The 27,449-nt window shown below is 43.1% G+C and overlaps 1 protein-coding gene across 1 annotated transcript in view; it reads right to left on the bottom strand.

The window, feature by feature from the left end:
* The window catches only part of LOC309566581 (serine/threonine-protein kinase 4-like), a 178,704-nt gene that overhangs the window by 99,839 nt on the left and 51,416 nt on the right, over nucleotides 1-27,449 (bottom strand). The window contains exons 4-6 of the mRNA XM_082271769.1: nucleotides 26,944-27,058; nucleotides 10,057-10,221; nucleotides 2,439-2,606 (exon numbers count right to left, since the gene is read on the bottom strand). Coding sequence (XP_082127895.1) covers nucleotides 2,439-2,606; nucleotides 10,057-10,221; nucleotides 26,944-27,058 — 448 coding nt within the window. The remainder of the gene's footprint in view (nucleotides 1-2,438; nucleotides 2,607-10,056; nucleotides 10,222-26,943; nucleotides 27,059-27,449) is intronic.

The raw sequence follows: 27,449 nt of genomic DNA, 5'->3' as shown, positions 1-27,449 counted from the left end.
ACAGGAAAAAAATTTCTATCCAAAAAGAAAAAACTTCCAACCAGAGATTCCAGCAAGGAACTAGGTCCTTACTGCTGACTAAGCAGAAAAAAACTGGAGTACCTATAGCAGAGAGAGGAAGTATACCCCCTGGGACTGCCCATAGGTGTAGCCAGACTTTTTTTCTGCCTAGTGTCCTACACCTGTAGGGGGCAGTATAACCCAATGGTTAAGAAGATCAGGAGCTGTGTCCATCAATGAATGAAAAAGAAAAGTGCTTTTCCTGTCCTCTGGACTAATTGAGCAGTTAACTCTTGAAAGCACAACCCAACTATAAAAGGACAATTTTCTTTTCTTTTTTCTTTTTTTTTTTGGAGTCAGGCTTTAACCTGATTCTTACTCTGAATGGTCTAAGGTTATCAGTGGTGTACCCCAAGGTTTAGTGTTGGGACTCTTACTTTTTAATATCTTTATAAATTATATAGGGTCTGGGTCTGGTTTGGGATTAAAAGTACAATTTCAGTCTTTGCAGATGACACCAAGCTTTGCAGTGGCATAACTTCTTTACAGGATGTCTCCAACTTACAAGCTGACCTCAATGCCCTGTTTCATTGGGCAACTATGTGGCAAATGAGGTTTAATGTAGATAAATGTAAAGTTATGCACTTGGGGGCTAAGAATATGCATGCATCATACATACTAGGTGGAGTAGAACTGGGGGAATCCATAGCGGCGATAAGGATCTGAGTGTTCTGGTAGATCTGGAATATGCAGTTCAGTTTTGGGCACCAGTTCTTAAAAAGGATATCAGGGAATTGGAGAAAGTGCAGAGAAGGGCAACCAAACTGATAAGAGGCATGGAGGAGCTCAGCTATGAGAAAATATTAGAGGAACTGAATTTATTCTCTCTTGAGAAGAGGAGATGGGGGGATATGATCACCATGTATAAATACATAAGGGGTCCATATAGTGAACTTGGTGTTGAGTTATTCACTTTAAGGTCAACACAGAGGACAAGGGGGCACTCTTTACGTCTAGAGGAAAACAGATTTTGTCTCCAAATACGGAAAGGTTTCTTCACCGTAAGAGCTGTGAAAATGTGGAATAGACTCCCTCCAGAGGAGGTTCTGGCCAGCTCAGTAGATTGCTTTAAAATGGCCTGGATTCTTTCGTGGGTGTACATAATATAAATAGGTACTAATATTTATAGGTAAAGTTAATCCAGGGAATATCTGGTGGCCTCTCGGGGATCAGGAAGGAGTTTTCTTTTCGCCTTCCTCTGGATCAACTGCCGGTATAGGATTGTGTATATGGGATTGTATGGTTGAGTTTTCTTTACTGTTTTTTTTTATTTTTTATATTGGTTGAGCCAGATGGACTTGTGTCTTTTTCCAACCTGACTAACTATGTAACTACTTGCCTATTAGGCACTTTTACCCCCTTTTTTCACCAGCCCAATTTTCAGCTTTCAGCGCTGTCACGCCTTGAATAACAATTGCGCAATTGCGCGGTCATGCAACACTGTACCCAAACAAGAATTTTATCATTTTTTTCATACAAATAGAGCTTCCTTTTGGTGGTATTTAATTACCACTGGGGTTTTTTTTGCTAAATCAACGAATAAAGACCGAAAATTAGTTTGTTATAACATCAAGGGTCATTTTTCTCCTTCACTAATGTGTGCTGATGAGGCTGCTCTGATGGGCACTGATAGGCTGCACTAATAAGCAATGATGAGGCAGCATTGATGGGCACAGATAGGCTGCCCTAGTGGGCACTACTAATGAGGCGACACTTGTAGGCACTGATGAGGAGGCACAGTACTGATGAGGTTGCACTGATAGGCAGCACTGGTAGGTGCCACTGATGGGCACTTATTGGCAGCACTGGTGGGCACACAATAGCAGCATTGATGGGCACTGTTGGGACTGCACTGATAATGCACTGATAATCAGGACCCTGATAATCAGTGCCCTAAATATCAGTGTGTATGTCCCTTTTAGAGAAGCTGGTTATGGTCTCTCTTCTCCTCTCCTCATACTGTCCTTTCTCCTCATCCGTGATCAGCTGTGATTGGACACAGCTGATTATGTGGTAAAGAAATGGTGATTGGCTCATTACCTCAATCTGTGATCAGTAGTGTCCTCTGGACAGGCGGCCCCTCAGGGGGCGCAAGTATTCACAGGAAGCCATCATATGATGGCCTCCCAGAACTAGCCAGCTGCGCTGTAGCCGTCATTTGGCTATAACGTGATCGGCAAATGGTTAAAGGAGATTAGGTTGAACTTTACAAATCTAGAGCTAGAACAAGTAGAAAGCAACCTATGACACTGACATATCAGGTTGGACTGCTAGCTCTGGAATCCCAGAAGGTTAATAAAAAAAAATCTTTAAATACCAAGGCGACAGACACACCCACCCCACTGTGGCTGATTATATAATTTGGTGTTACTACTTACCCTCATGGGATGAATATCAGCATATGGAGGCTTTCCTTCTGCCATTTCAATAGCAGTTATACCAAGTGACCAAATATCTGCAACACAATTATATCCAATCTCCTGGATCACCTCTGGAGCCATCCAAAATGGAGTGCCGATTACGGTGTTTCTTTTCGCCATCGTGTCCTGATGGAAATGAAAATGGAGATTTACACATACTGCAGCTTTAACCAGAAAATGAGTAATCTAGATCTGGGGTTCGCAACCTTTTTTGAGACCAAGGCCTTAACCATTCTTTCAGAGCCTTCCACGTCCCAAATGTAAAAAATAAAGTTTATAGGTACACCAAAAAGTTTGGGATTGCAACACATTTTAATGAAAGTAGTGAAATGATGGAAAGCTCTGGATGGGGCTGGGTGTCACTGTTGGGGGACAGAGGCTGTTGAGTGGGTTAAGAGACTCTGCAGCAGACCTGGTGGCCCTGTAGGGGATGAGGTTTCTGGAAGAAGCTTGGGGGCAATGTAGAACAATGTTGGAGGTAGGGGGCACTTTGGAGGGCTGGAGGATTTGCAGCAGCCTAGGGGGCACTATGGGAGGTACTGTAGGAGGTTAAGGGATCTGCAACTGGCTAGAGGCCACAGCCTTGCAGTGGGCAACGATTCAAAGCAGGGAAGAACCACTGATCTAGATCAGTGGTCTCCACTCTGATGCCCTTTGCATGCCTTTAACTGGCCCTTGGGGCACTGTTTCTACAATTGATATGAGGCTCTGTTATTCCCACCGCTATGAGGCACTATTCCTTTCAGTGACACCAAAAATGGGGCAGTATTCATTTCTGGTGACACCAACAATGGAGCACTATTCCTCCAACTAATACCAATGATGGGGTATTAGTCCTCCTACTAACCCCCAAGTATGAGACATTGTCTACTCCGAATGACACTATGGCAGTTTCTATTCTCATTGGCCACAGCCTGGCCCTCCTTAAGTCTAAGAGACATTAATCTGGCCCTTTGTTTATAAAGTTTGGAGATCCCTGATCTAGATCAAACAGATTTTGCCAAATGGTTGTATATTTTTATATATTTGACCCATGGGGCCACACCCAGCTCTTGTGGCAAGAACACCTTCAGACTTATTTTTTCGTAATACAAACTTACAATATATATATATATATATATATATATATATATATATACACAGTGCCTTGCAAAAGTATTCGGCCCCCTTGAACTTTCCGACCTTTTGCCACATTTCAGGCTTCAAACAAAGATATAAAACTGTAATTTTTTGTGAAGAATCAACAACAAGTGGGACACAATCATGAAGTGGAAAGACATTTATTGGATATATCAAACTTTGTTAACAAATAAAAAACTGAAAAATTCGGCGTGCAAAATTATTCAGCCCCTTTACTTTCAGTGCAGCAAACTCTCTCCAGAAGTTCAGTGAGGATCTCTGAATGATCCAATGTTGACCTAAATGACTAATGATGATAAATAGAATCCACCTGTGTGTAATCAAGTCTCCGTATAAATGCACCTGCACTGCGATAGTCTCAGAGGTCCGTTTAAAGCGCAGAGAGCATCATGAAGAACAAGGAACACACCAGGCAGGTCCGAGATACTGCTGTGGAGAAGTTTAAAGCCGGATTTGGATACAAAAAGATTTCCCAAGCTTTAAACATCCCAAGGAGCACTGTGCAAGCGATAATATTGAAATGGAAGGAGTATCAGACCACTGCAAATCTACGAAGACCTGGCCGTCCCTCTAAACTTTCAGCTCATACAAGGAGAAGACTGATCAGAGATGCAGCCAAGAGGCCCATGATCACTCTGGATGGACTGCAGAGATCTACAGCTGAGGTGGGAGACTCTGTCCATAGGACAACAATCAGTCGTATACTGCACAAATCTGGCCTTTATGGAAGAGTGGCAAGAAGAAAGCCATTTCTTAAAGATATCCATAAAAAGTGTAGTTTAAGGTTTGCCACAAGCCACCTGGGAGACACCAAACATGTGGAAGAAGGGGCTCTGCTCAGATGAAACCAAAATCGAACTTTTTGGCAACAATGCAAAACGTTATGTTTGGTGTAAAAGCAACACAGCTCATCACCCTGAACACACCATCCCCACTGTCAAACATGGTGGTGGCAGCATCATGGTTTGGGCCTGCTTTTCTTCAGCAGGGACAGGGAAGATGGTTAAAATTGATGGGAAGATGGATGGAGCCAAATACAGGACCATTCTGGAAGAAAACCTGATGGAGTCTGCAAAAGACCTGAGACTGGGACAGAGATTTGTCTTCCAACAAGACAATGATCCAAAACATAAAGCAAAATCTACAATGGATTGGTTCACAAATAAACATATCCAGGTGTTAGAATGGCCAAGTCAAAGTCCAGACCTGAATCCAATCGAGAATCTGTGGAAAGAACTGAAAACTGCTGTTCACAAACGCTCTCCATCCAACCTCACTGAGCTCGAGCTGTTTTGCAAGGAGGAATGGGCAAAAATTTCAGTCTCTCGATGTGCAAAACTGATAGAGACATACCCCAAGCGACTTACAGCTGTAATCGCAGCAAAAGGTGGTGCTACAAAGTATTAACTTAAGGAGGCTGAATAATTTTGCACGCCCAATTTTCAGTTTTTTATTTGTTAACAAAGTTTGAAATATCCAATAAATTTCGTTACACTTCATGATTGTGTCCCACTTGTTGATTCATCACAAAAAATTACAGTTTTATATCTTTATGTTTGAAGCCTGAAATGTGGCAAAAGGTCGCAAAGTTCAAGGGGGCTGAATACTTTCGCAAGGCACTGTGTATATATATATATATATATATATATATATATATATATATATATATATATATATATATATATATATATAATTTTTTTTTACCCCCTGAAATGAAAAAAATGTACATTTCCATTGATGTTTAATTTTGTTACAAGACATATCTGAATACATCTAACAGTCTTTGATCTCTCCAGTGACTTGCAAAGTATTGACTGATCTGTGCTAATTAACAACAGCAGACTCCAGCTGCTTTATTTTTTTTATTAATCCTGACAAATTTTTGGGATGACAGCATGACAACAGCAATGTCCAAAAATAGAACAGAGTAAAACATAAGAGCATGTCTGTAAATACTTCCAGCAAAAACGATATATACAATATTAGCCCGTAGTAATCTGTTTATTGTACCTCTACATCATGCTTCTCTTGGAAGATCAACAAATTTCATTGCTGATCTGTTAAAGTTTTTATGCATAGTTTAGAAATAAACTTTATTCATTATGGCTATGCGATTGGTAAAACTCCTATCAATTTTTTTGTTCTGTTTGTGATTCATTCTGTAGTCCTGTCCTAGAGTGACAATGTTGCTTCTACATAGATAAAGTATTGGGAGGGAACGCTGTCAGCATAGGACATGAAGTGCATTACAACAAAGGAAGTGCGCTGGATCCAAATGCAGAAAAAATGTTTGATCTCCAGCCCAAGAGCTCTCTGTTATGTGGGGTCTCCCTGAGGTTCACCGGAACAATATAAGCAAAGGATGAGAGCGGCACTGGAGTATGCCCTGAAGAATAAATAGGTGCTGATCACCAGCAAAACGTGGAACTAGGGTTGGGGGCTTCAGACAAATACTCTATGAAGCCTCCAAGCTTCAGGAGCCAATATAAAAATGTACTAATCCTGGAAAAAACTGAAGGGCCAGTTTACTGCTAATGAGAAAAACATTCTAGATCCCCCAAACCTGCATGGGTGAGTTTCCTAGGTACCACCAAACATTTATTACACTGTGAAACAGTGCAGCATTGTCACAGCACCCACGCACTTCTTTACTGACCATAAATCAACCCACACATTTTTCTACTGACCACCACTGAACCCACACATTTCTCCACTGACCACCACTGAACCCACACATTTCTCCACTGACTGCCACTAAACCCACACATTTCTCCACTGACTGCCACTAAACCCACACATTTCTCCACTGACTGCCACTAAACCCACACATTTTTCTACTGACCACCACTAAACCCACACATTTCTCCACTGACTGCCACTAAACCCACACATTTCTCCACTGACCACCACTGAACCCACACATTTCTCCACTGACTGCCACTAAACCCACACATTTCTCCACTGGCCACCACTGAATCCCCACATTTCTCCAGCAACCACCACTGAACCCATGCATTTCTCCACTGACTGCCCCTGAATCCACATATTTCTCCACTAGCCACCACTGAACCCATGGATTTCTCCACTGGTCGCCACTGAATACACCCCATTTCTCCACTGACTGCCACTAAACCCACACATTTTGGCACTGGCCACCACTGAATCTACACATTTCTACACTAAATCCACACATTTTGCCACTGGCCGGCACTAAACCCACACATTTCTCCACTGGCCACCACTGAATGCCCACATTTCTCCACTAACCTACACTGAACCCACGCATTTCTCCACTGAATCCACACATTTTGCCACTGAATGCCCACATTTCTCCAGCAACCACCACTGAACCCATTCATTTCTCCACTGACTGCCCCTGAATCCACACATTTCTCCACTAGCCACCACTGAACCCAATGCATTTCTCCACTGGTCGCCACTGAATACACCCATTTCTCCACTGACTGCCACTAAACCCAAACATTTCTCCACTGGCTACCACTGAACCCACACATTTCTCCACTAACCGCCACTAAATCACACTGCGCCCCTGACTGCCACTAAACCCACACGTTTCTCCACTGGCCACCACTGAACCCCACATTCCTCTACTAACCACCACTGAACCCACGCATTTCTCCACTGACTGCCACTGAACCCACGCATTTCTCCACTGACTGTCACTGAACCTATGCATTTCTCCACTGACTGCCACTGAACGCACGCATTTCTACACTGACTGCCGCTAAAACCAAACATTTCTCCACTGACTGCCACTAAACTCATACATTTCTCCACTGGCCACCACTGAACCCCCACATTTCTCCACTAACCTACACTGAACCCACGCATTTCTCCACTGAATCCACACATTTTGCCACTGAATGCCACTAAAACCACACATTTTTCCACTGACCACCACTGAACCCATGCATTTCTCCACTGACTGCCACTGAACCCACGTATTTCTCCACTGACTGCCAGTGAATCCACACATTTTGCCACTGACTGCCACTAAACCCATACATTTCTCCAATGGCCACCACTGAACCCCTATATTTCTCCACTGACTACCAATGAACCCACACATTACTCCACTAATCACCACTGAATCCCCACATTTCTCCACTGACTGCCACTAAAGCTACACATTTCTCCACAGGCCACCACTGAACCCCCACGTTTCTCCACTAACCACCACTGAATCCATGCATTTTTCCACTGACCACCACTGAATCCACATATTTCGACACTGCCGCTAAAACCAAACATTTCTCCACTGACTGCCACTAAACTCATACATTTCTCCACTGGCCACCACTGAACCCCCACATTTCTCCACTAACCTACACTGAACCCACGCATTTCTCCACTGAATCCACACATTTTGCCACTGAATGCCACTAAAACCACACATTTTTCCACTGACCACCACTGAACCCATGCATTTCTCCACTGACTGCCACTGAACCCACGTATTTCTCCACTGACTGCCAGTGAATCCACACATTTTGCCACTGACTGCCACTAAACCCATACATTTCTCCAATGGCCACCACTGAACCCCTATATTTCTCCACTGACTACCAATGAACCCACACATTACTCCACTAATCACCACTGAATCCCCACATTTCTCCACTGACTGCCACTAAAGCTACACATTTCTCCACAGGCCACCACTGAACCCCCACGTTTCTCCACTAACCACCACTGAATCCATGCATTTTTCCACTGACCACCACTGAATCCACATATTTCGACACTGCCTGCCACTAAAACCACACATTTCTCCACTGGCCACCACTGAACCCACGCATTTCTCCACTGATTGTCACTGAACCCACACATTTCTCCACTGACTGCCATTAAACCAAAACATTTCTCCACTAACCACCACTGAACCCACACATTTTTTCACTGAGCACCACTGAATCCACACATTTTGCCATTGAAAGCCGCAAAACCCACACATTTCTCCAAAGGCCAACACTGCATCCACACATTTCTCCACTAACCACCACTGAACCAATACATTTCTCCACTGGCCGATACTGAATCAACAAATTTCTCAACTGACTGCCACTAAACCCACACATTTCTTCAATGAACCCATGCATTTCTCCACAGACTGCCACTAAACCTACACATTTCTCCACTGGCCACAACTGAATCCCCACATTTTGCCACTGACTGCCACTAAACCCACACATTTCTCCACTGGCCACCACTGACCACACCCTTTCCCCCACTGACCACCACTGAACCAACCCATTTTGCCACTGACTGCCACTAAACCCACACATTTCTCCACTGGCCACCACTGAATCCCCACATTTCTCCACTGACTGCCACTAAACTCAAACATTTCTCCACTAACCACCACTGAACCCACACATTTTTTCACTGAGCACCACTGATTGCACACATTTTGCCATTGAAAGCCGCAAAACCCACACATTTCTCCACTGCATCCACACATTTCTCCACCAACCACCACTGAACCCATGCATTTCTCCACTGACCGCCACTGAATCCACACATTTCACTGAGCACCACTGAATCCACACATTTTGCCATTGAAAGCCGCAAAACCCACACATTTCTCTGACCGCCACTAAATCCACACATTTCTCCACTGGCCGATACTGAATCCACAAATTTCTCCACTGACTGCCACTAAATCCACACATTTCTTCACTGGCCACCACTGAACCTATGCGTTTCTCCAGTAACCACCACTGAACCCATGCGTTTCTCCACTGACTGCCACTAAACCTACACATTTCTCCACTGGCCACAACTGAATCCCCACATTTGTCCACTGACTACCACTAAACCCACACATTTCTCCACTGGCCACCACTGAATCCCCACATTTCTCCACTGGCCACCACTGAATCCCCACATTTCTCCACTGGCCACAACTGAATCCCCACATATCTCCACTGACTACCACTAAACCCACACATTTCTTCACTGGCCACCACTGAATCCCCATATTTCTCCACTGACCGCCACTGAATCCACATATTTCTCCACTAACCAGCACTGAATCCCCACATTTCTCCACTGACTGCCACAGAATCCACGCATTTCTCCACTGACTGCCACTAAACCCACACATTTCTCCACTGACCACCAATGAACCCATGCATTTCTCCACTGACTGCCACTAAATCCACACATTTCTCACCTGACTGCCACTGAATCCCCACATTTCTCACCTAACCACCACTGAACCCACACATTTCTCCACTGACCACCACTAAACCCACTCATTTCTTCACCGACAGCCACTATTACATGGATTAAAAGCAGATATAAAACAGTTTAAAAATGCAGAAACTAAAAAAAAACAAATAACTAAAATAAAAATGGCTGAAAATTTTATAGTTTAAATTTACGAAATGTAATTATTATGAAAAGCACTTACTGTCAACTGACCGGCCACTCCAAAGTCTGCCAGTTTAGCAATCCCCTCAGAATTTAGTAGTATGTTCCCGGCCTTGATGTCTCTGTGTATTTTTCGCATAAAATGAAGGTACTCCAATCCTTTCAAAGTTGACTGCAATATCGTCGCAATTTCATCTTCTTTCAACTGCAAGAGAAAATCAGCAATGTCACAGAATGGATGGGATAGGTTGTAAATGGTAACATAAATCTTGAGGGTTACTTTTGAGCTGTCTTAAGTTCTTGTATCTCCATCTAAAATGAACATACCAGTAAACCCCCCTCCATTGCGGGGGTTAGGTTCCGAACCCAGCCGCGAAAAGTGAAAATCCGCGAAATAGAAAAACCCTATTAAAATGCATTGTAGGTATGTTTTTTTTACTGTCACTGTTCGTGTAAAAGCATTTTAAGGTCTTTAAACACACTTTTAAAACAATAGAAACTCATTTAAAACGCATAAAAGATACTGAGAGACATAGCAAGAGCTATGGAAAACACAAAAATATTTCATTTTTAATGATTTATATAGTAAAATAACATTACAAAAAAAAATGCAATATACCGGGACCGCAAAAACTGAACTGCGATGGAGCGGGGGTTTACTGTATTTGTTATGGGATGAATCAGTGACTGCATTCTAGCTGGTAGTATCTACCATAACAGCCCTCATGCCTAGGGAAGAAGGGTAAGGGGGAGCAGCCTCAAGCCTCATTTTTTTTCCAATTCTGGGCATCCTCGGACATCTGTTGCTTAAGGTTTTCAACAAGACAACCCTTAGAGATAGAGGGTACTGATGACATTGAAAGGAATCAGAAGGCTCAATATTTCAAGAAACCTCTCTCCGATTCATTAGCTGCTAATATAAGGCAGAAACATGTGTTTCCTTTGCATGATGAAGACCTTGGTCTTCAGAAGGTGGAAAGTGGGTGATCTTGCTACTAGTAGCACTCTTTACGATGACATCCAGAAAGCCCTATATAGACATTTCTTTTTGAAAGAAAGCTGGTGCAGGAAATGCCTGGTTGGCAGACCAGAACTGAGTCAAAGTAGCCACCAAAGGACCACAACTGCCAAACAAATCAAGGATGCCGTATGCCCTGTGTCTAAGGAGGTGTCACAGGTAAATTTTAATATGCCCGTACCAATTGATCCTTCAAGTACCCTCTGGAACCAGCATGGTGACTGGTCCGTTTTCTGGACTCAGACATGTTGCCAAAATTAGCAAATGGTCCCATAGAAGGTTGCAATCAGTTATTTTAGGAGTCACCCTCTTCATTTGGCTTCTTGCAGCTGCAGAAGGTTAAGTGCAGGTAAAAAAGCAGATCTTTAAGCCCCCAGGATGGCACTAAGTTGCCAGGCTGTTCAAAGGCTTGGGACATTACACACAAACTCTATGTTCACTGTCCATTTAACATGGTTTCCTATGGTATATGTTCATATCTATGCGTTTTTGAAAAGGGTTGGGGACTTTTTCTGTGTCTTGCGTGTAACAGACTTCAATGGAATCGCAAAGTGTTGTGTTTGTGATGCGATTTTTAACCACTTAAGCCCCGGAAGATTTTACCCCCTTCCTGACCAGGGGGTATTTTGCGATTCGGCACTGCGTGACTTTAACGGACAATTGCGCGGTCGTGCGACGCTGTACCTAAACGAATTTGGCGTCCTTTTTTTCCCACAAACAGAGCTTTCTTTTGGCGGTATTTGATCACCTGTGCGATTTTTTGATCACGCGCTATAAACAAAAAAAGAGCGTAAATTTTGCAAAAATAGCAATATTTTTCCCTTTTTTTTATATGAAATTCCCCCCAAAAAAAATGTAAAAATCAAAATTTTTTAACATTTTCGGCCAATTTGTTTTATGCTACCTATGTTTGGTAAAAAAAAAAATCGCAAAAAGCGTATTTTGATTGGTTTGCGCAAAAGTTATTGCGTTTACTAACTAAGGGAAAGATTTTTGTCATTTTTGTTGTTTTTTTTTTAACGCGTAATGGCGGCGATCTGCAATTTTTTTTGCGGTACTGCGACATTGCGGCGGACAGATCGGACCCTTGACTGACATTTTTGACACTTTTGGGGTTACCAGTGACATTTCTACAGTAATCAGTGCTATATATATGCACCGTTACTGTAAAAATACACTGGTAGTGAAGGGGTTAACTTTATTTGAGAGGGAGGGGCTGTGTGTGTCCCTAGGGGCGTGATTCTAACTGTGATTGGCTGTGGCTTCAGCTGTATGCAGAGTGATCAACGGATCTACATAGTAGATCCATATGATCATCTCTCATACAGAGGGGAGAATGACAGGCAGCTTGTTTACACAAGCTGCCTGACTTTCTCCCTCTCCCCCGCCGATCGCAGAGTGGCCGGCGGACATCGGGTCCGCCGGTCACACGCGCGGGGGGGTCCGTGACCACGCGGGAGCAGGAGCGCGCCCCCGGCGGCGCGCGCTCGCTCCCTAGACCCTCACAAGCTAGTGACATAGCCCTACGTCACTTTGCCTGTGAGGGGCTGACCGCCGCCGTAGATAGTCGTGCGGCGGTCGGCAAGTGGTTAATGCATTTTGCTTTTATTTTTCCTTTAAAACACTGTATAAAGCTGATGGTAAGGAGCATGCCGGAAAGCTGCCTGCCGTGTCCTTAACAACCGATGAGTCATCAGCTGTCAGCTTAAAAAAAAAAAAAACAGCGTGATCGATCCCCCGCTGAGAAAAAAAGAAAAAAAAAAGCCAGTGTAAAAGGACCCCAAGAAGATATTCATATCAATCTGATATCGATACAATATCCCCTCCATGGAATGAGAGTGTCAAAATAATTACACAAAAATGAGAACATAAGAGCTGAACAAAAATGAGAATAAAAAAAAAAAAAAAAAACAATAAAAATAATACCCATCATCGCTATTATCGAAAAGATACATTGTGTGTGATATGGTAACCTAATGAGAAATAAAAAATTGGGTAAAAACTCTTGAAACTGGTATGTGTATAAATTGAACCATTTATTATACAATTTGATTGTACAATCTTACAACAACAAAATAATATATAAAAAAAAAAAAGCAAAAAAAAAAAGAAATAAATAAAAAGTTATATTAATAATAATAGCATAATAATAGTGTTGCTAGTAATAATGATAGTTCTAACAACAATAATAATCATAATAACTTATTAAAATGATACATTGTTGGTAGAAAAGTTGAACTAATGGTAAAACATAAAATAATATGTGCGTAACTTGAACCATTATACAATCTCATTGTACAATTGTAAAATGATACAAAAGATTATGAAAAGAATAATGACACTTATAAAATAATACATTCTGGCTAAAAAAGTTTTTGGACAAACTGTCCAGTCATAAAAATCTCATGCATTAGTGGGTAGAATCCAAACAACCTATTCTATTGGTGGTGGGGCTGGGCGGTTTGTTAAGCGATTGGACAGTCAGCGTGTACAGTGTATGGCTCTTTGGATATATTTTACTATTTTCTATACATTTATTCCCACTAGGTCCAAAAACTTTTTTTAACCAGAATGTATTATTTTAGAAGTATCATTATTCTTAGTAGCAGTATCACTCATATCATTATTATAATCTTTTGTATCATTTTACGATTGTACAATCAGATTGTATAGTGTATGATTACATTTATACATTTAACATTTTAATCATGTTTTCATACATTTACTTCTTTTAAATCAATTTATTATCGAGAAGGTATCAATTAAATAATGTTGATTATTATGGCTACTATTATTATATTTTCTTTCTGCGTTGTCTTACAATTGTACAATCAGGTTGTAAAAGGTTCAAGATACACATATTTTACTCTATTTTTTTATTTTTTTTTTTTACCTCTACTCCAATTTTTCTACCAAGAATGTATCATTATATGAATATTATTGTCGTTAGTACTATCATTATTATGCTGTTATTTTTTTAATTTGTTATACAATTGTACAATCATATGGTATATGGTTCAATTTATACACATACCAGTTTTGAGAGTGTTCTGGAAATTTCATAGATAGGCAACACAGCGCGGAGACACAGCTGTCATCCTCCTGCTTAGCAAGGGATCGGCGGATCGATTCATCACAGAGTAAAACGGAATCGGATAGTGTGAAAGGGGCCTAAATGTAAACGTGTTCAAACCACACATGTGAGGTATCACTGTGATCGGTAGAATGAGAGCAATAATTATAGCACTAGACCTCCTCTGTACCTCTAAACTAGTATCTGTCAAAAAGAAATGTAAGCGTTGCCTATGGAGACTTTTAAGTAACGAAGTTTGTCGCCATTCCCCAAGTTAGGGAAATTTTAAAGCATGACATGTTCCATATCTATTTACTCAGTGTAACATCTTTCACATTATACAAAAAAAATTGGGCTAAATTTACTGTTTTTTTTTTTTTTTTTAATTCATGAAAAGTGTATTTTTTCCCAAAAAGTTGCATTTGAAAGACCGCTGCGCAAATACAATGTGGCATATTATATTGCCACTTTATTCTCTAGGGCAGGCATGTCCAACCTGCCACCCGAGGGCCGCATGCTGCCCAGAACCGCAGGCAATGCGGCCCACTGCCCCCTGACATTTTTTTTTTGCTGGGGAGGAAGGAAGTTGGGTCATGGGCATGGCCACAGCGACTTCCAACTAACGGTAGGCAGAGGCTGAGGGGGGAGGCAAGCATGTGCAGTGTTTCTGACTCCTACCACCATGACCACTTCAAATCACTGACGTGGTCATGGTGGTTAGAGTGTTCCTTTATTGTCTCTTAGAAGAAGTAAACCTCTGTATACTGATTCCATTTCATTTGATTATCCTCTAGTTGTGTTAAATTAGTGCGGGGGGCTCAGCGGCATTTTATTACATGCCTTAACTATAGTATATATTTTATATGCGGCCCGAGAAAATTTCTCTACACTCAATGTGGCCCAGAGACGCCAAAAGGTTGGACGCCCATGCTCTAGGGCAGTGATGGCGAACCTTGGCACCCCAGATGTTTTGGAACTACATTTCCCATGATGCTCACCTACACTGCAGTGTGCATGAGCATCGTGGGAAATGTAGTGCCAAAACATCTGGGGTGCCAAGGTTCGCCATCACTGCTCTAGGGTCTCTGCTAAAAAAAATATGTATAATGTTTGGGGGTTCCAAGTCATTTTCTAGAAAAAAATACGGATTTTAACTTGTAAGTGTCAGAAAAAGGCTTAGTCTTTAAGTGGTTAACATAAACATAAATGCACAAAGGGAGGCTTCTTCTATCTGCTATGACTATGCTGTACAATGCGCTGACAAGCAAACCTGCGGGAGGGACAAGACGAAATGGGGTTTCATTATAACAGTATATTGGCACATGGCGTAATGACAAGAGCATCAGAGTTTAAGTCGTAACTGACTGCATTTATGTGTTGGGTCAACATTATTTTATGAGTGGATTTGACATTAACCTGTGTTAACCACTTAAGCCCCGGAAGATTTTACCCCCTTCCTGACCAGGGCCTATTTTGCGATTCGGCACTGCGTGACTTTGACAATTGCGCGGTCGTGCGACGCTGTACCTAAACGAATTTGACGTCTTTTTTTCCCCACAAACAGAGCTTCTTTTGGTGGTATTTGATCACCTGTGCGATTTTTTGATCATGCGCTATGAACAAAAAAAGAGCGTCAATTTTGCAAAAATAACAATATTTTCACATTTTTTATGAAATTCCTAAAAAAAAAAAAAAAAATGTAAAAATAATTTTTTTTTAACATTTTAGGCCAATTTGTTTTATGTTACATATGTTTGGTAAAAAAAATTGCAAAAAGTGTATTTTGATTGGTTTGCGCAAAAGTTATTGCGTTTACTAACTAAGGGAAAGATTTTTTGTCATTTTTGTTGTTTTTCTTTTTAACGCGTAATGGTGGCGATCTGCGATTTTTTTTGCGGGACTGCGACATTGCGGCGGACAGATCGGACCCTTGACTGACATTTTTGGGGTTACCAGTGACATTACTACAGTAATCAGTGCTATACATATGCACTGTTACTGTAAAATGACACTGGCAGTGAAGGGGTTAACTTTTTTTGAGAGGGAGGGGTGGTGTGTGTCCCTAGGGGCATGATTCTTACTGTGATTGGCTGTGGCTTGAGGTGTAGGAACAATGATCAACGGTCCTACATAGCAAAACCGTATGATCAGTGTTCTTACACAGGGGAGAATGACAGGCGGCTTTGTTTACATCAGCCGCTTGCCTTTCTCCTGCTCTAATGGATGATCGCGAGTGACCGGCGGACATCAGGTCCGCCGGGCACACGCATGGGAGGGTCCGTGACCGCGCGCTCGCTCCCCAGAGCCTCACAGGCTAGTGACGTACCCATACGTCACTTTGCCTGTGAGGGGCTGACCGCCACAGTATATGTACTTGCGGCGGTCGGCAAGTGGTTAATGCAATGGATGTATACACACAGGTCACTTTATTAGGTACACCTGTTCAATTGCTTGGTAACACAAACTGCTAATCAGCCAATTACATGGCAGCAAATCAATGCATTTTGGCATCTAGACATGGTGAAGCCGACTTGCTGAAGTTCAAACTGAGCATCACAATGGGGAAGAAAGGGGATTTAAGTGACTTTGAACGTGGCATGGTTGTTGGTTCCAGGGGGGCTGGTCTGAGTATTTTAGAAATTGCTGATCTACTGGGATTTTCACACACAACCATCTCCAGGGTTTACAGAGAATGGTAAAAAAAAAAAGAGAAAATATCCAGTGAGCGTCAGTTGTGTGGAGGAAAATGCCTTGTTGATGTCAGAGGAGAATGGACAGACTGGTTTGAGATGATAGAAAGGCAACAGTACCTCAAATAACCACACATCCAAGGTGTGCAAAATACAATCTCTAAAGGCACAACACATCAAACCTTGAAGCAGATGGCACACAGCAGCAAAAGACCACACCGGATGCCACTCTTGTCAGCTAAGAACAGGAAACTGAGGATACAATTTGCACAGGCTCACCAAAATTGGACAATAGAAGATTGGAAAAACGTTGCCTGGTCTGAGAAGTCTCAATTTCAGCTGCGACATTCAGATGGTAAGGTCAGAATTTGGAGTAAACAACATGAAAGCATGGATCTATTCTGCCTTGTATGAAAGGTTCAGGCTGGTGGTGGTAGTGTGGGGGATGTTTTCTTGGCACACTTTGGGGCCCCCTTAGTACCAATTGAGCATTGCTTGAACGCCACGGCCTACCTGAGTATTGTTGCTGACCATGTCCATCCCTTTATGACTACAGTGTACCCATCTTCTGATGGCTCCTTCCAGCAGGATAATGCACCATGTCACAAAGCTCAAATCATCTCATCACTGGTTTCTTCAACATGACAATGAGGTCACTGTACTCCATTGGCCTCCCCAGTCACCACATCTCATCCAATAGAGCAGTGGTCCTCAACTCCGGTCCTCGGGGCCCACTAACAGGCCAGGTTTGCAAGATAACTAAATTACATCACAGTGACGCCCCTAGCTGCCAGGGGAAGAGCTCCTCCAGTGAGGCCGGGAGAAAGGGAAAGGAAAGACAGGTGCTGGTGGTAGGGGACTCAATTATTAGAAGGACAGACAGTGTAATCTGTGACAAAGACCGTGTGCGCCGAATAGTCTGTTGTTTGCCGGGTGCTCGGGTTCGGCACATCGCGGATCGGGTGGACAGATTACTGGGTGGGGCTGGGGAAGACCCAGCTGTCGTGGTACACGTGGGTACCAATGACATAGGCAGAGGAAGATGGAGAGTCCTAAACGATTTCAGGGACTTAGGCGCTAAGTTGAGGACTAGGACCTCCAAGGTAGTATTTTCCGAAATACTACCTGTACCTCGAGCCACACCAGAGAGGCAGCGGGAGATTAGGGAAGTTAACGAGTGGCTGAGGAGCTGGTGTAGTAAGGAGGGTTTCGGGTTCCTGGAGAACTGGGCCGACTTCTCAGTCGGTCACCGGCTCTTTGGTAGGGACGGATTGCACCTAAATGGGGTGGATGCAGCCGTACTGGGTGCGAGGATGGCCAAAAAGTTAGAGGGGCTTTTAAACTAGGGAATGGGGGGGAGGGTACAGATGTAGAATTAGCCAGTGGAAAGCAAGTTTCAGAGGGCAGAAATGGGGGCATTAGCGGTAGGGTGTTCGGAGCTCCTATACCCAGGGTGGGTATGGGGAAAAATCAAGAGAGCAGCCTAAAAACATCAAATGAGGATAAATGTAACCGATCAAAATTACGAGGTTTGTATACCAATGCCAGAAGCCTGGCCAACAAGATGGGAGAGCTGGAGCTGCTGATGTTTGAGGAGGACTTAGATTTTGTGGGGATAACTGAGACTTGGTTTGACAGCTCTCATGACTGGATGGCGACCATTCAGGGGTATTCCCTTTATCGCAGGGATAGAGAGGGTAAAAAAGGGGGAGGGGTATGTTTGTATATTAAGAACAGTATACAGGTAAATATGAGGGATGATATTAATAATGGAGCTAAGGACAAGGCAGAATCCCTATGGGTAGAGCTTCAAAGGGAAGGCACGGTGGGGAAGGTAATATTGGGCGTATGCTATAGGCCCCCCAACCAGAGGGAGGAGGGTGAGGCGGACCTCATGTTACAGATAGGATTGGCAGCAAGGATGGCAAATGTCATTATAATGGGGGACTTTAATTATCCGGATATAGACTGGGCAGAAGGAACCGCACACTCAGCCAAGGCTCGGCAGTTCCTAAATGTTTTGCAGGACAATTTCATGGGTCAGATGGTGAATACACCGACAAGAAACAATGCGGTACTTGACCTACTGATTACCAACAATACAGACCTGCTCACGGATATAGAAATACGGGAAAACTTAGGGAACAGTGACCATAGGTCAATTGGTTTCAGTATTAATTACAGTAATAGGAAACACAAGGGTAATATAAGGACACTGAATTTCAAAAGAGCCAATTTCCCTAAACTGCGCTCGCTGCTAGAAAATATCAAATGGGATAGAACCCTGGGAACAAAGAACACGGAGGAAAAATGGGAGTGCTTCAAGAGCATACTTAACAAGGGGGTGGGCCAGTGCATTCCAAAGGGAAATAAATTTAAAAGAGCAAAACTAAACCCTGGGTGGCTAAACTCCAACATAAAAATGTATATTAGAGCTAAAGAAAAGGCCTTCAAAAAATACAAGACTGAGGGGTCATTGGCAGCATTTAAGCACTATAAAGAGTGTAATAAGAAATGTAAAGACAAAATCAGGGAGGCTAAAATAGAACACGAGAGACATATAGCGGAGGAGAGTAAAAAGAACCCCAAGAAGTTCTTTAAGTATATAAACAGTAGGAAAGCGAGGCCAGAGCACATTGGCCCCATAAAAGATGATAAAGGAAAAATGGCCACTGAGGACAGAGAAAAGGCGGAAGTGTTAAATAATTTCTTCTCTTCATTCTTCACAAAGGAATCGGGGGGCTACACGAACCTTGCTTGTAAGGCCGAACTAAATAATACACCTCAGGAAGTGCCGCCATGGCTAACAGAGGATAGACTTAGAGCTAAACTAGAGAAACTTAACATAAATAAATCCCCGGGACCGGATGGCTTGCACCCGAGGGTTCTTAATGAGCTCAGCCAGGTGATTGCCAGACCATTATTCTTGATCTTTAAGGATAGTTTACAGACGGGTATGCTGCCAGCTGATTGGAAAAAAGCCAACGTGGTACCAATATTTAAAAAGGGGCCGAGATATATCCCGGGTAACTATAGGCCGGTCAGCCTAACATCCGTAGTCTGCAAAATTTTGGAGGGGATGTTAAGGGACCACATACAAGACTTTAGTAATGAAAACGGTATTATAAGTAGTAATCAGCATGGATTCATGAAAAATCGTTCGTGCCAAACCAATCTATTAACCTTCTACGATGAAGTGAGCTGCCACCTAGATAAAGGAAAGCCTGTGGATGTGGTGTATCTGGACTTTGCAAAGGCCTTTGACACCGTTCCCCACAAACGCTTACTGTACAAACTAAGGAAGGTAGGTATGGACCGTAAGGTGAGTACCTGGATAGAAAACTGGCTCCAGGGGAGAGTACAGAGGGTGGTGATTAATGGGGAGTACTCGGATTGGGCGGGTGTGGAAAGTGGGGTCCCCCAGGGTTCTGTCCTGGGACCAATCCTGTTTAATTTATTCATAAACGATCTGGAGAAGGGGATATCTAGTACAATCTCAGTATTTGCAGATGATACTAAATTAGGCATGCCAATATCTTCTATGCAGGATGTGGAAACCTTGCAAGCGGACCTGAACAAAATAACGGGGTGGGCAACTACATGGCAGATGAGATTTAATGTTGAAAAATGTAAAGTAATGCACTTGGGGGCCAGAAACCAGAAAGCAAGCTACTCGCTAGGGGGGGAACCTCTGGGTGAGTCTAGGATGGAAAAGGACTTGGGGGTAATGGTAGACAACAGGCTTGGCAGTGGCATGCAATGCCAAGCCGCCGCAAGCAAAGCCAACAGAATACTGGGTTGTATAAAAAAGGGGATTCACTCCAGAAATAAAGAGATTATTCTCCCACTCTACAAGACTCTGGTCCGGCCACATCTGGAGTATGCTGTCCAGTTCTGGGCACCGGTCCTCAGGAAGGATGTGCTGGAACTGGAGAAAGTCCAGAGAAGGGCAACAAAAATAATTAGGGGAATGGAGGACATCAGCTATGAGGAAAGACTACAAGCACTGAACCTATTCTCTCTGGAGAAGAGACGATTTAGGGGGGATATGATATCAATGTACAAATACTGTACTGGCGACCCGAGCATAAGGAACAAACTATTCAGAGAAAGGAGATACAATAAGACACGTGGCCACTCACTAAAACTTGAGGAAAGGCGGTTCAACCTTAAAGTGCGTAAGGGGTTCTTCACTGTAAGAGCGGTAAGGATGTGGAATTCTCTTCCACAAGCAGTCGTATCAGCAGGGAGCATTGATAGTTTCAAAAAACTATTAGATGGACACCTTAAAGACCACAACATACAGGGGTATACAATGTACGGTTAACAGCAAACACACACACATATCATAGGTTGAACTGGATGGACTGATGTCTTTTTTCAACCTCACTAACTATGTAACTATGTATCTCATTTGCTGCTCAGTGATTGCAGTATTCTAGTCTGCATCTCCCCAAGGTAATACTTAAAATCTGGCCTGTTAGTGGGCCCTGAGGACCGGAGTTGAAGACCACGGATATAGAGCATCTTTGGGATGTGGTGGAACAGAAAATTCAAATCATGGATGTGTAGCAAACAAATCTGCAGCAACTGCGTGATGTTATTATGTCACTATGGGTCAAAATCTCTGAGGAATGTTTCCAACACCTTGTTAGATCTCTGCCATGAAGAATTAAAAGGCAGTTCTGAAGGTAAAAGGGGGTCCAACCCGGTACTACTAGCAAGGTGTACTTATTAAATGGGGCCGGTGAGTGTATATGGCAGGGTTTCTCAGTCAGGGTTCCGTGGATCCCTAGGTTTCCTCCTGAGGTTCCTTGGGGTTCCTTAAGCGATGAGCAATTTCTGTCTCTCAGATATGTTCCCACTGACACTATTGTTCCTTTTAGCTATCTGTAAGGGGGTAATTCTTCCCAATAATGATAAGAGTAAGAAGCATTCTTCCCACTGACTGTCACACTAATGTATCATGAGTTGTAGATTTTTAATTTTTAGCAGGGGGTCCCCAGAGACTAGAAATGTATTTCTTGTACAAAACTTTTTATTTTAAGAAAAGGCATAAACATACATCAAAACACGGCATATGTGTACAATTTGAGAAAAAGAAATAAAAATGGAACGCAGGAAAACAGGTAGCAGCAAAACATGATACAGACATAGGGCGTAAGCCAACCTTAAAACATTGCGGTCCAAATAAGGGTTATCAGCAAGCAAAAATTTGTAGACCGGGACCGAAAGTCCCCCCTAGTGGCTTATAGTGCAATAAAAATAACAGAAGAAGTTCTAGTACGTTCCAATGAGCAAACAGGGGCTGGGCCTGAGAGTACCGAGCCAGAGAAGAAAACAACACTAAAAGACAAAAGAGAGAGAGGATAAAGAATGGGTGAGAAAAAAGGACAAAGAAAGAAAGAAACGACAATAGGAGAAGACTAAAGAGAGGGTGGGGAGAAGGAGGAGGGGAGAACGGGTCCTGCGGGGCGAGCGTCCAGGGGACTAGAAATGTATTTTAAGGGTTCCTCTGTGTTGAAAAGGTTGAGGAATGCTGGTATATTGACTACAGAACAGGAAGTCACAAGATCACAATTGAAAAAAAAAAAGCATCAAAAAGTAGGTACATAGAATATCGAGCACAGGCCTTTCTGGTTCCACCTCACCATACTATTAATGACTCATGCTTTGCAATGGTCAGGAAACTTTCCTGTGTTTAACAAAATATCTTAAACCTTAATGCTTGTTTTTCTCATGAACATTGGAATATCTAAGGGTCTAAAAGCAATAGGCCTTGCACCTGCCTGTCTGTGTAAAACAAGAAGTGAAACTCAGAAATTATATTTACATTCTAAGTACTTCCTCTTAGATAGCGACTAATATTAGAGCTGTCAAAATGAGAATGAAGAAACATGTTTTTGCCTTGTATGTATCAACAATAAACCAGGTTCAGAACATTGGATCATTCTACTGAGGAACAAGGCAGTGCAGAAAATAGTTGGTTGAACACAAAAAAAATGAAAAGTATATTCATTGATTCACTGATGCAACACCGACATCTTAGAGTAGATATAACATGAATACACGCCACTGCAGGTTATGATTGCAAAGAGCCACTTGATTGCGAAATTCTTTCCAAGGTGCCCATCAGCCGTACTCCAAAAAATAATTTAACACAGAATAGCTGTACTCGTCTTGGACTTCATTTTGTATTCACAATTAAAAACATCATATAGTGGGGTACAGTCTAACAAGGGAAGATTTATTACAGGTTCCGAATATGCACGGCTTAGAGCGAAACGCGTCAATCTTCCCTTGTTCGGCTGTACCCCACTATGTGATGTTGTTAAATGTGAATACACAATAAATTCCAAGAAGAGGGCTTTGTTGTATCTTAGAGTAGACTTTGGCACCAGGAGGTGGTGCTGGATGGGGGGGTGGGGGATTTCTGTGCAAATTTCCTTCCCTAAGCATGTATTGAACTGCTGCAGAACACATTACCAAAGAAATTAACACCCCTTTTCATCCTAAAACAGTAATGGGCCATACACACTATAAGATTTTCTGAAGACTTTTTCCTTTAGATTTACCAAAACCATATAATATATGGTCAAACCTAAACACTTTCAATTTGTATGCAATCTAGCAGGCCCTTGCACTACATAGAAAAGGTAAATCTGAAGGAAAAAGTCTCCAGAAAATCTTATAGTGTGTATGGCCCTTTAGTGTGGAATTCTTCGTTTTTGTTTTTTAGGGAATGGTGAGAACCTCTGTCAAGTTTCTGTCGTCTGTGATTCCACCAGTGTTGAGCTCGGGCATGTTCAGGCTAGAGACCGGAACCCATGTATGCGAGCCCGCCAGGAAGCCCCCACCTGTATGGGCCAATTTTGGCTTTATCAGTACTCCATGCACACAATACACTATATTGTAATCTTTATAGATAGGATTCAGTACTCCCCTTTTTGGTTTATATTTTGGCATTGATCCCATTCTCCTCCATTGTATGAGCCAATTGTCTGTGGCAGGGGCATTCCCTACCCCAGGGCTCAAAATTTCAAGTCCTGAGCTACTAGCCAGGCCTTAAGGGTTACTCGCCACCAGTTGCACCACCCAACCGCTACCTTGCCCCGCCCCCAATTCCACCCCTTAACACGCCCTCATAAATGTTCTCATTAAATTACTCTGTTAAATGTTTTTGCATGAATGCAGAAGTACAAAAATAAATATTAATAGCAACTTTATCACTGCCCATCAGTGCAGCCTCATCAGTGCCCATCAATGCAGCCCATCAGTGCAGCAGCATCATCAGTGAAGCTTATCAGTGCCGTCTCATCCGTGCCCATCAGTTCAGCCTCACCAGTGCCCATTAGTGCAGGCCGATCAGTGCCCATGAATGCAGCCTCACCAGTGCCCATGAATGCAGCCTCACCAGTGCCCATCAATGCAGCCTCACTAGTGCCCATCAATGCAGCCTCACAAGTGCCCTTAATGCAGCCTCACCAGTGCCTTCAGTGCAGCCTCACCACTGCCCATCAATGCAGCCTCACCAGTGCCCATCAATGCCCCTCTCCAGTGCCCATAAATACAGCCTCACCAGTGTCCATCAATGCAACCTCACCTGTGCCCATCAAAGCAGCCTAATCAGTGCCCATCAAAGTCGCCTCACCTGTGCCTATTAATGCAACCTAAAGTGTGCCCCTCAATGCAGCCTCACCTGAGCCCATCAATGCAACCTCACCTGTGCCCATAAATGCAGCCTCACCTTTGCCCATCAATACAGCCTCACCTGTGCCCACCAATGCAACCTCACTTGTGCCCATCAATACAGCCTGATCAGTGCCCATCAATGCCCATCAATTCAGCCTCATTTGTGCCTATCAATGCCGCCTCGCCTGTGCTCATTAATGCAGCCCCGCCTGTGTCCATCAATGCCCCTCTCCAGTGCCCATAAATGCAGCCTCACCAGTGTCCATCAATGCAACCTCCACTGTGCCCATCAAAGCAGCCTGATCAGTGCCCATCAATGCTGCCTCACCTGTGCCCATTACTGCAGCCTAATGTGTGCCCTGCAATACAGCCTCACCTGAGCCCATCAATGCAACCTCACCTGTGCCCATCAACGCAGCCTCAGCTGTGCCCATCAATCCAGCCTCACCTGTGCTTGTCACTCCAGCCTCACCTGCGCCTATCAATGCAGACTCACCTGTGCCTATCAATGCAGACTCACCTGTGCCTGTCAATGCAGCCTGACCAGTGCAGGAAGAGAGAGGAGAGGAAGAGGAAAGCCAGCCGGATAATCACAGAGTGGGGATCTCCCTGCCTTAACAGCTTTCATTTGAATTGCCGGGCGCTCGCCGTCACACACAGTCCCGCCTCTTGGATTGGCTCCTATTATAGACGACACATATCCCGGCATTGGACCGGTGTTTTGTCTATCAAAGGATTCGGGCCAGAAGGCGGTGCTGTGTGTGTGATGGCGAGAGCCCGGAAATTCAAGTGAAAGCTGTTACAGTGGGGCGATACCCACTCTGTGATTATCTGGCCGGCTTTCCTCTTCCTCTCCGCTCTCCTCCCCTGGGCGATCACTAGGAGAACCGCTCCCGAGGCAGCCCCACACTCACCCTCAATCATTTTCCACTCGCAAAATGCAAGCAGGCTAGTGGAAAATTTGAGGGCCGCCCTACCCCACAGCCATACCTATACACACCCCTTGTGACATCGTCCTGGTTAGCTTGCACACATGGGTTCAGATCTTAGTCTGGACATGCCCAAGCTCATAACTAATGTCCACTGAGAGTTCCCCTCCCTTACTGTCTAGAAGAGACTAGAGAAAGTGATTGGAAATCTCACCCAACTAAGAGAAATCCCAACTTTGTCAACTGTCACTGAAACTCCTGTGCCAACAAGAAGAATTTCGCTCACTTCACAAACTTTACATTTTCTTAATGGCAACAGTCTTTGGGTAAGCCCATGTATCCCAAATGAGGACCCAGACAGAAAAAAAAATGACAAATCCTTCCTCATTCCACCTAAGGCCCCTTTCACACAGGCGGACCGTTCAGATCCGCCTGTCCGTTTTTTTGGCGGATCTGAACAGTCCCCCCATGCATCCCTATGGGGCATCGGATGTCAGCGGAGACATGTCTGCTGACATCCGATCCGTCAAATCTGGACGGATGGAAAACCTATTTTCCATCCGTCCAGCGAATCGGACGGTCCGTTCCCATCCGATTTCCTCCATAGAGATGCATGGGGAACTGACAGCTGTGTCTCCGCACACAGCACGGAGACACAGCTGTCATCCTCCTGTTTAGCGGGGGATCAGCAGATCGATTCCCCGCTGAGATAAACGGACTCCGTCCGACGGACGGAGTGTGTGAAAGGGGCCTAACACTTCTAAAGAAAAAAGTAACGTTATGGTGCAAATACTAAAAGAAACAAATTGTTTATAAATAGAGAATCATAATAGACGATCTTATAAACAATATGAAATCTTTGGTTCAACACCCAGGGCTTCTGTATGTCATTGAGTAGGCAAAAGGCTGGTTCCTCAGTGGGTAACACCAACTGTCAAATATGGAGGAAGAGACATGATAGACTGGGGCTCTTTAACCAGATGTAGGCTTGCCACCTTATACAAAATAACTTGCACCCTAAGCCAAAAGGTCTACCACAACATTGTTCAGCCTAATGTAATGCCTGCTGATCTGCGCCTAATTACTTTAAGCTTATCCTACAGCAAGATAATGACCAAACACACTTCTAGGGTAGATCAAAACTACCTTCAAAAGGGAAGAACAAGATGGCAACCTTCAAATCACAGAATGGTCTGCAGAATCTTAAGACTTAAACACCATTGTGATAGTTTGGGATGTACTGTAAAGAAGGGGGACAGCAATGTATCCTACAAGTAGAAAACCTTTGGAGGAACTTCTGCAAGTGTTAGAAAGAACTTCACAAACAATATTTGATTTCCAATGTAGAAATAATGGCAAAAGTTTATACTGTATCTGCAAAAAGTGTCTATTTTATGGAATCAAACATTTTTTATTACATTAGTAAACAATCACTTAAATTTCATTTTGTATTTCCAATTATTTATTTTTTATACATTTGAAGTAGCCCTTTTTTGGCTACCTAATGCAACAGTGGGAAACTTACTGTTTGTCTTCTTAGTCGAATGATATCAATTACTGATCCTCCTCCGCAATACTCCATTACAATCCACAGGTCAGTATTTTTAAAGTAGCTGCCATAATACTTTACAACATGAAGGCTGCAACAAGAAAGAAAGGAAAGAAGATATTTAATGTGCTGGTGATACCATCACATCACAATAAAAGATAAGAATTGCATAAGGTCAAATGGTGCTAATATAGATTAGAAACCTTGGAATAATGATGGAAGCCGACCACAAAATTATTTTCATACATTTAATGCAACATCTGTCAAACCAAAAAAAACAGAGAACGTACCTACCAAAATACAAGGATTCTTTGACTCTGCTGTTCAACATGGATCATGTGATCAATTGCCTAGCCTTTGGGATAATGGGAACACCATTTTCTCTAGAAAGGGTAAGTTAAAGCCTTTTATAAAACCTAACATCGATTCTAACTCTTTCCCACACTATTCAAAAATAAAAAATACAATTTTTTGCCTGGAGT

Source organism: Pelophylax lessonae, assembly GCF_965119305.1.
Source record: "Pelophylax lessonae genome assembly, chromosome: 11".
Lineage (NCBI taxonomy): Eukaryota > Metazoa > Chordata > Amphibia > Anura > Ranidae > Pelophylax > Pelophylax lessonae.
The sequence above is the reverse complement of the archived record's forward strand: the minus strand, read 5'-3'. Positions and strand labels throughout refer to the sequence as shown.